The following is a 10,929-nucleotide window of genomic DNA, read 5'->3' as shown; positions in this document are numbered from 1 at the left end:
TAATAGATCGATAATAATAGAGATCATTTCGTTAATTGAAATTGCACAACTCCCATTGATAAATAAATCTCGATTTTTGGTAACGAAAGCATCGAGTTAAATTACACACCTAGTTTACTTAAAAATTGAGCTAAATGATTTATCGATACCCCCTTCCCCCTTCCAATATATCCATATATTCCGATTATCGAATTCAAGCCAAGGCATCGTCAGATGCAATGCAGCACCGGTCGATCCTCTTGATTTATCGTTCGAAAATTTCCTTGCACCACCTCGAGAAAGCCCACCTTTAATCTCCTCCTTCGATCCTCCTCCTCCTTTCCCTCCTTTCTCGATCCCGCCGACTTTTTCTTCCTTCTCGTGCGCGCGAACGATTCGAGTTCTCGAGTACGCGAATAATTGCACCTCCTCCTTTTGCTCTCGCGCGGACGTTCGATTAACGGCCAGTTAGGCCGGTGTATTTTTACGAAGGATCTACCCGGCTACGGGGAGGACGAGGAAAGGGGCGCGGGAACCACCGTGTGGGATGCCGTTCGCTCGATCTTAATTGCACGCACATTAATCGACGCACGACAGCGCGCGTACGTGGGTCGCAGGTGCGCGCATAAATTTCTTTCGGATAGTCTTGCAGCTTCCTGCGCGCATTTCCGCTTGTTGCGCCGGAAAGGGCCCCGCATTTGTCGAAATGTTTGCGATTATATTGCAACGCGCCGGCTCGGCCGGGATAAATGGGTATTATCGGTATCAGTGAGGTACACGCGTGTATCGTTGAGCGCCTCGAAAATTTAAACTGTTAAACGCGCGGCGCCGCGATACGTACGTGACATTGAAGTGTTCGTTATTCAAATATTTATCCATTTTGGCTGACTTCTCGTATCTAGATCATTTTCGCCGTGACCGCGAGACCATTTTCTTGTTTCGAGTGCAATCACGACTACGTCGTGGGATCAATTCAAAACCGTGTCGAGATGGACGGAACACACCGAGAAGTGTATAATTGGACCAATTAGACCCCGTCGTTGATGGCCCGTAAATATGTTTGAACTCAGCCGCCCCTTCCGCCTCCTTTTACGGCCTTCTTTTCTCGGTACACGGTCGGGAATAATTCATCGACGCGAGCGTGCGGGGCGTCCGGCGTAATTACTTTAATCGCATCCTGCTCGTTACAACATTATGATGAAGTTATTGCTCGCGCCACTCAGCGCAGGAGAAGAAAGGACTCCTTTTCGCGGCATGATTTCTGCTCTCCCGTTTCGCGACACGCGATCCGACACGAGATGAAAGGATCCCCGCTGTTGAAAAAAAGGAAAATACTACGATAAACATTTTCTCGACACGACACGGAAGACAGGAAGCGAAGGAAGGAAGGATGGGCGAGGTAAAGAGAAAGAGACTCTTTAATCGTTTAATTGGCAGCGGTTAGTTTTCCGCGGCGGTTCTTCAGAAACGTAGTTAGGATTTTCCGCGGGGAGCATTCGGGGTCCAAACAATTTAACGAAATTTATGCAGGACAAAGCCGCTTTGGAAAGTTAGGTGAACATTCCGACGTTGAATCGGTTCCCCGATGTAAATCAACATTTTTAACTCGATATAACTTCGGAGTTTGCTTAATCGAATGAGAGGGATGTAATTTGAGCGACGGGGGCGGAGCGGCGGGGGAATTAGCGATGAACGAGGTTAACGCTTGTATTAATTTAGGGGCAACATCCGGCCTGGGAAGTTCTCGTTTACTTGCGTGATAAGCGGCCGATTCGGGGAACGGTAGTTCACGTTGTCACGCCCGTGCCGAATGTATCTGAGAAGCACACAGATTACTAGGTGAATGATCACTAGGTGAAAGGTCACCGAATTAACGTGCATCGATGCACATGCATGACAAACCATATCACCGGTTGCAGATTTGACGCCAAAAGTAGCCGTGCTGAATCGTCGGGCTGAAATAACATCACGCCCGATCTTTATATAACATAAATTCGAGAATCTCGAACGGTGACATAGAAAATGAGCGTGTATATGGTCCGACGAATTAAATTTTCTTAATAATCTAATGTAATAATCTCACTAATACGCGTTTCTCGAAATTTCACATTACAAGAATTTGAATATATAACAAAATGGACCTATAACTGATATATTATTGTGTTGGCAATGAAAATTTAGTTTAGATGAAAATTTTGTTCAGATTTTGTCGGAATATTAAAATTATGCGTGCTCTTATTAGCCAAATGGGTTTATTATATGTCAAGCGACGAAAATAAGAGAAGACCGAGTTTATTTTGGTGTTTGTCGAAACAGTTCGTCTTCTCGGAGTCTTTCTTTCCGGCTGTGTTTACAGCAATTGTCTCGATAATAAGCTCTCAGAAGCCACGCGATAACATTCTCATGTTCCATTTCTATCATCGCTGAACTCATTAGAAGTGACGCAGACCAGATATATCATATGATAATTTTTGTTTCTGTTTGATAAAGCCTCAACTGCCGTTTCGGACAAACAAGTTTTTATCTGTTTTAACCGAAATAATTGTCGCTGATATGTTTCAAATAAATATGTATACAATATATTATACTAATAAGCTACAATTATAAATAATAATAAATAACAAGCTAAAAATAGAGGAAAAACATATTATTTTGAATTTGTTTAATTATATAAATTAACAATTAGTCGTAGTATATTTTAATATTTTTACTATTTAATGTCTTTAATATCTTTACCAATGTGCAATAATTAACATCAGTAATCTATTGTTCTCATATTATTATGTAAAAAAGTGTTAAGAGTTATTATTCGTTATTTCGGATATTAGAAAAAAAAAACTTTTTAGATATTTAGTTCACAATTTAACATGTAATATATTTAATATATTTATTTGATGTATTTAAATGATTTTTAAATATATCAAATAATTTATAACAATAAACATATCATTAATACTTATGAAGGGAATGGCACGTATTTGGAAAGAGACTCAGATCAGTAAATATCTGTTATTTTTGTATATTTTTCTTTATTCCCCTATGTCGAGTTTATTCGTAACATTCTTTAGGATAACGTATATTCACGGTTTGATACCTCCTAATCTCCAATTAGAATTCAAACTGTCAACAATTCTCAAGATAGACAGAAATCCTTGTAAACACTTTATTAGTGTCCTCTGTACAACCGCCGAGTCGACATCTATGACATCTACTGCTGGTGAGAATTTGAATATTTTCATTAATATAAATTATGATTTTGTGCGATATTTCTATATTAATATGACATACGAAGTGTTCTTTTTACATTAGTTGCACACTAGCATACAGATATGGACGAAATATTACTAATAAACGAAGGACTTCGTGTCGGTTTGGACGTTGATTACAATGAGTTTTTCCATCCGAACGTTTGTCACGTATGCAAGTGGACGAACCAAAACTTGTTAACATATTGCGACCGATGTTACATGATCTCTTACTGCAGCGAGGACCATAAAATGCAGGACAAGCCGTACCACGCCGACCTTTGCGCAATTATAGCAGATTTCCAAAATGACGATCCACGTTTCTTCAATAGGAGTTATAGCGACAAGAATTGGATGCGAACGCGGGAGGAACTTATACGAAAAGTCAGGGTATTACTGGAACGTGAACTAAGGCCGCATGAAGTGCAAATGTTCATGAACCCGAGGAAGTGTTTCGAGTGTCATCAACGGATCGTTCACGTCGTGTGTCCGAAATGTCTTTCCGTTAGCTATTGCCTTTCTCACAAGCACAAATTTAACTCGCACCTCGAGACGGAGTGCACTTTCTTCGCAATCAGTCTCATCATAGATATTAAGTTTCTTGAACAATCGGTATGGGAATCAGTACGCGTCGATTTCTCCACATTTCCCGATAAAAGAAAGCATTTCAACGACATAGAATCATTTTGTAATCAATATTACTCGAAAAAGAAGGAACATACAAACTGGGATATTAATAAACTCGTCTTTAGCGATTACGTGTCTGATCCGTTGACCGTATACAATGGATTGCAGTCTGCAAAGTTGTTTTATCCGGAAAAGATAACGGGTACCTTCGTTATTCATATTATTAGCGCGACCGATATAGAAAGGCGATATTTCCCAGCCTGGGAACTTTTCTTACATTTCTTGAGTGCAAAGACAAAATTGGTAATTGTAATGTTAGGGTTAGAATTACAGCACGAAATTAAGGAACACAACATTTGTTCTTGTTGCGAAGAAGCTGAGAAACGATTAATTTTTGAATCTTTTCCTTTATTGTACCACAATTACATGTACAGTACTAAGTATAGACGACCAAATGTGATCGTAGGATTTCAAGCACGGTTTCATTATGGGAAGACATGGTCGGAATCTATAAGAGCAATACAGTCTCAGAATTGTCCCTTACTTTTAACCGCTATATTGGAAAATATAACAGAAGATAACGTAACTGAGATAAGAAGAGTTCTGGGCGATTCCGTAACTCCTGTCCTTCATGTCGACTGTAAAAATAAATTTACTTCTTGTAGACCGTACAGGGAAGTGTTTGGCAGTCTAATGTTTCGTAACTCACAATTAATTATTTACAAAAATTTAAATCACTGAAACTTAACGATCTGAGCAAGCAGCAGCTCTGAGATTATAACTAATTTTAAATATTGTTGATTATATTAAAATATTATATATTAGTAAATAAGATAACATTTATTTCTTTTTATTTATAAGATTGTTATTTATAAGATATATTTATAAAATAGCATATATAACATTTTATATATAAATATATAAATATATATAAATATAAATAAATAAATATATATATATATATTATATATATTATATATATATTTTTATATAAATATATTATATATATTTTTTATATATATAAATATAAATATATGATATATTAAATATGATGTCTCTCGATCAACATAATAATATTAGCACATTTTAGTATTACTGTAAACAATATATAAGGCTGGTTATATTTATGGGACAAATTTGCAAATGACTTTAATAAAGAATGTTTTTGATGATAATACTAGTACTGATATCGCATTCAACAGTTAAATCATCTCTATAAATTGCCCTGTCCCGTGTAATTATCTCGCGTACTCGATCTTGAAATATAAATTAAATAGGGTATTGTTAGCAAATGCACGCAAATGTTAGAATGTCCCGCTCCGGCTGGATCTGCCCAGCGCGGGGCACGGAATGCAGTGAAGGATCGGTGTCAGGAAAATAGTTAGGAAATCGATTGCAGTTAAAGCAATGGTTTATTCAGTCACTGAGACGAGGCAGAGTGGCAATCTGGCCCTTACAATTCAAGGCGTGAGGAGACGTTTTCAGGCTTGTCGAACAATCGTGTTCAGAACTCGCTCGAACGGCCTTCCTGGGCGCCCGCCAGTGCCGAATTCTTCGCAGCGTTCAATGATCAGAATGGCCTTCTTTTTCTTGTTGTCCGTCACGCGCAACCACCGTTGTAGGACGCAACACGATTTTAATTCGACGCTTACGACGTACAAAATGACAAATATAATTTATATTGATTACCGGAAGATCTCTCGCGAGGTAGTCGCGAGGATGCGGATGATATATCGCAACGCGATGATTTGAGATAGTGAGTCTTGAGTTCTCGCACGGAGTGTAGATGAAACTATAGCGAGCCGAGAAAAGCGAATAATTAGAATCGACTAAATTGCTTTAACTTCTTTGTGCTCACTTCTGATTCGTCGCGCCGAAGACATCCAGTTTTTTAAGGTTATTGGTGCCAAGCGGAACGAGCTTATTGGTTATCCTTCGATCGGATGAAGCATTAGACAATGTCCAAATATGGTAATGTTCGTGATCTAAATCGGCGAGTCTTTTAATCTTATTATTTAGATTCTTATTATTAGGCTTTTCTTGTAATAGACACAATATATGTCGAGTGTTTATCCGCTTTTGTATCGCAAGTCTCCTTTTGTTATCGGTTGTCAATCCTCATGTTATTGTGTCGAGAAAGCAACTCGATTCTCGTCTCATGCTCGTTTCACACGTTATGAGCATGATAAATTTAACTCTCTTTGGTTAGCTAGTGAAAGTTAGAATTTTGAACAATAACGCATAACCAAGATGCGAAAAGAAGTGGGTATCTCGAAAAGACTTTTTCTTTAAACCGAGAATAAATCTGTTTTTATAGATAATATAGAGATATTGAGATATAATTAATTTGATTAAGTTAAACTAAATGAAAACTAACTAATTAAAAGTTGAGTTAAAATTAAATTAACTTAAAGTTAAATTAAAAATTTAATTATGCAAAACTACACACACACACACACACACAGAGTTGAGAAGAAAGATAGGTTAGGTTTATATACACACACACATATATATATATATATATATATATATATAGTCTTGCATAATTAATTTTTAACTTCTGGTTTAAATTAATTTATCTAATTCTGCATGTATCGTAATATTAACTTAATTATAGTATATATATGAATTTTAACAATTCACGCAGCCACACCGATTTAACAGTATAAAATCCAACTGCTGATTGCATCGTTAAATGATTATTCGTAGTTTGATAACCGATAATTCGTAGTTAAATTAATCGCCGCTTGGATTTCGCATTGTTAGTATCCGAGAAGTGCGGAAACTCCTGTAAATGTAAATACATTTTCAGTGCTCCCCGAGCAGTCATTGGGTCGACATGTAGATTGCGTACACAGAGCGCTATTATCTCCTCTAAAGTGCTGAGTTTCGCATACTATTTCTAAATTAATCTTACAAATAACGTGTTGCTCCTAAAAGACATTCAATTACACAGATCTATTAGTGTTCAACATTTAACAATGAACAGACAACAGCTGTATACGTGTGATAATTTCTTTTATCCAAACGTATGTCACGTTTGCAAGTTACGAGACAATGGCAATTTGATATCGTGTTCTAAGTGTGGCGTAATTTCGTACTGCAGCGTCGGGCACATGCAGCAACACCGAGGGCGACATGAAGACGTTTGTCGAGTTGTTGCAAAAATACTAACAAATATGAATCAATGGGACACTCGTAATTTCCCGATAACCACTTTCAATGACACGAAGTACGAAATTATAAAAAAAATGAAGAAAGAATTGCAACGTAAACTGAAAGTGTGCGAAAAGCAAATGATCATGCACGCAAAATCGTGTCTGATCTGTAACAGACGCGACAGTTTGCGCACCTGTATGGGCTGCTTTACCAGCAATTATTGCAACGATCACGAAGTACAGTTTCAAAAGTCCCACGAAGCCGACTGCAAAGAATTGAAGCTTTGTCTCGATCTGGACCTAAACTTACTTCAAGAAAGTTTTACTCAGTTTCAGATACCGAATATCAAGAGCTTTCCTAACGTGCAAATACCTATTTTAAAAATGGACGATTTTGTCACTCAATATATGAAAAGAGGGAGATTAGGGGTGGATTGGACCTATGACCATTATTATTACTCCGATTGGATGTCAGGACCGCTAACACTTTTCTTCGGTTTGAAAGATACACTTTTGCTACCAGAAGCGAAGAGTAATGTTTACACCGTTCATATCATAAACTCGTACCATGTAGATAGAATTTACTTTCAAACTTGGGAACTTCTGTTACATCTTTTACCTCACATAAAGATATTGACGATTGTAATGGTAGAACCAGGGATAGAGTATATAAAACGCAAATGTAAAACTTGTATACATTGTTTCCTAGATTCCAGAGAGCTTCATTTCGAATGCTACTCCATGTTTTATGAAATCTATGCGAGCGATTCTATGTACAAGAAACCAAACGTGATTGTAGCATTTGAAGTGAATAAAGGTAATTATAACGTGGTATCGGTAAATCTCATAAGAGCGATACGTGCTCGAACGTGTCCGTTATTTTTAACTGTTATGTCGTCAAAAATATCACACTATGTCAAAAAGAAGATGAAGGAGGACATGTCTCCACTTGTAGTACCAGTTCATAATTTCAGCAACAGATTTAGCAGTCGTAGGCCATACAGAGATATGTCGTATCAAAATGGTCTACACGTAGCTTACCGTAATAAGTACGTTATTATCTGTGCAGCCTTAAAATCTGCATTGGAACTACCACAAGCATCTGTCAGCTCTTCTCAATGATTGTGTCATTTCTTTTTTCGGCGTCATTATTCCAGATATGACGCAATTTCTCAGTATGAGTTATGAAAGTTTTTAATAAAGCGCACATTTGATAACAGTTACATTGTTTTTTAGTAAGCATATATTTACCATTGACGTACATATGAAAGACAAATAATTTCTGTACATTTTATAAGTAATACTTTTGTAATTTATTGCGAGACAAGGCGATATAGTAGCGATCTTTTATTAATAGAGAACGTAAAACGTCAATAGAAATTGTTCTTTTCAATTTTGAAAACTCAAATATCTACTTAAATTATTTTACTATGCGGCGTTTGTAATCTCTCTCTCTCTCTCTCTCTCTCTCTCTCTCTCTCTTTCTCTGTGTGTATGTGTATATTATATAGTTAAAATGCATGTATTAATATAAATTTTGATAAATATATGAAATCATATTTCTTTCCCCGTACATTTCGAATTTATTTGCGATTTTTTACTTGGTTACGTTTACTCGTAGATCGCTGAATTTTCTGTTAAAGTTCGAACTATTAGCAATACCCGGGAAAACTTGTAAACACTTTCTCAGTGTTCCCCAATCATATTCAATCTGACCTCATTTTGTATTCACAATCAAGTCAAGACAAGTGATGGACAAGAATAGATACAGATTAACATAATTAATAAGTTTCTAAAATCGTACGCCTCTCTCCGTACGCTTCGAATTTATTTGCGACTTTCTACTTGAAACGATTATTCATAGTCCGTTAAGTAATCGGTTAAATTTCGAACTGTCAGCAGTTGTTTACAAGTTTTTCCGTACCCAAGAAGAACGGAAAAACTTGTAAATACTTTCTTATTGTTCCTCGAACACTAGTTTAATCTATATGTATGTTGCGTATATCGAGTTCTATTATTTCCTCCAAGATACCAAGCTTTGTATATTGTCTTTGAATTGACACTACAAAGAGTGCATTAATTATAAGGACCTAAACGTCAATTATAAGGACCCATTAGTGTGAACACACGTATAATATGAGTGAACAACAGCGGATTGCGTGTGAGAATTGTTTTCCGCCCAAATGTTTGTCATGTTTGCAAGATGCTGGATAATCGGTTAGCCTGAAACGAATGAATTTCCGCTCTGGTTGATCTTTCAAAAGGAGGAGGCGGCGTCTTTCGGTCGTCGTTAGCCGAGAGGTCAGGTCAGGTGGATCTTAACCGCTTAACCGGGGCTTTTACGGCAAGTCAGCGGCAACGCTCGCGAGATACGCGCTTGTTGCTCCGCCGGGTTTTTGCGCAATTAGCATAATTATCGGGCCACTTCGCGATCGAATCGACGGAGCGTGGAGAAATGTCGGGGGCGGCGCGGGGAGGCGCGTAAAATCGCGGGGCCCGCTGTTAATGCGCGGACCGCGGATCACAGCTGCGGCCGCGATAAGATCTTGCAGCGGCGCGGACGACCGAAGTCGTCAAAAGTCGAAACGAGCCTCTCGTTTATCCATCAGGCCATCTTGCCTCCGGCCCGACCGGCTCCGCACGGACCGGCACGCTAATCGCGCGGAGTCCCTCTACGACCCGCCATTTCGCCGGGGATTACTGCCATTCCTCGTGGCCGAGAGGAAGATGCGATGCCTGGATAGGCATCGTTCGTTCCGTTGGCCGGACTTTTATTTTAACACTCCTTCCTTAGGAGCGCGAACGATTAAAATCTAACGATTTTTTCTTCCCGCCGTGCGTCGAATGAGGAGGAGCGAATCGTTGCTCGCGTATACGTTAAAAGCTGAGAAGAGTCCGTCCCTGTCCTTCCCTTTCTTGCTTTTTTTCTTTTTTTCTTTTTCATTTTAGGCACACGGTGTTTGCAATTAAGAGAGAGAAGACGGTTTTGCAATCCGTCACGCATCACGGAAATACAGATGCATGATGAAAATAATGACACATTATTGCGGGTGCGTTTGATTCTCTTCTCGCAAGAATTTCAAGTGGGTCCGATATCATCGAGAAATTTGACGATAATCCTTCATTGGTGTAATGCGCGGTGATAAATTGCATAATAATGAAATCCTATATTAACTGAAAAATGATGGCCACGTTATAATCAGCAATTTGTGTTTGAATTATAATATTGAGCGACCGTCAAAAAGTATTCCCGAGTAAAAACCCCGTCGAGATTAAAATTAATTATTTAATTACAGTTCTCTTGGACACGAATAATTTACTTGGTCCGGAACATAAGTACACATAAAAAGGTATCCTGGAATATATATATATATATATATATATATATATATATATATATTCCATTTAAATCAAAGAAATTTTAGAGAGATTAAAATAAATAAATATATAATAATAAATTATATATATTTATTTATTTTAATCTCTCTAAAATTTCTTTATATATAATAATTAAATATATATATATCCCGGGATATGTATATGAAATTTATCTACGCGAGTTGCCATCACGCGCGGTGATGCGGTCGACATAAATTTCTCATGCGTCTAAAATAGCCGCGAATTCATTTGGATTAAAGAGAGCTTCTAAAAATGGATTGATTCTTTCCTAATTGATGGATATAAAATATGCGCGTTAAATCAGAAATCCATCATGAATTCGTAATTGAATTATATTCCTGTTGTGTTTCTTCATTGCGCTCGACCAGACAAATATAAAGGCCGCGTTATTAAGATTTAAATTAAATTAGATTAAGATTGAAAATTACTCATTAAGATTTAAAAAGAAACGAAGAGAAGTAGCGTGTACAACAATATTGTCGACATAATTCAGTGTTTCGCGTTTCGAGAAGTTAACGTTC

General features: G+C 37.6%; 2 protein-coding genes across 2 annotated transcripts; both read left to right on the top strand.

The window, feature by feature from the left end:
• The first annotated feature begins 3,308 nt into the window (after positions 1–3,308).
• LOC106744660 lies at positions 3,309–4,592 on the top strand. Its single transcript, XM_014619592.1, has one exon. It carries the CDS (start codon positions 3,309–3,311, stop codon positions 4,590–4,592), a length of 1,284 nt encoding a protein of 427 aa, XP_014475078.1.
• Positions 4,593–7,030: 2,438 nt separating this feature from the next.
• LOC106744659 lies at positions 7,031–8,131 on the top strand. Its single transcript, XM_014619591.1, has one exon. The coding sequence runs from the start codon at positions 7,031–7,033 to the stop codon at positions 8,129–8,131; it is 1,101 nt and encodes a 366-aa protein (XP_014475077.1).
• The last annotated feature ends 2,798 nt before the right edge of the window (positions 8,132–10,929 follow it).

This window comes from Dinoponera quadriceps, unplaced genomic scaffold, assembly GCF_001313825.1.
Source record: "Dinoponera quadriceps isolate SergipeBrazil2010 unplaced genomic scaffold, ASM131382v1 scaffold1352, whole genome shotgun sequence".
NCBI lineage: Eukaryota > Metazoa > Arthropoda > Insecta > Hymenoptera > Formicidae > Dinoponera > Dinoponera quadriceps.
This window is presented reverse-complemented; position numbering and strand designations above follow the sequence as displayed.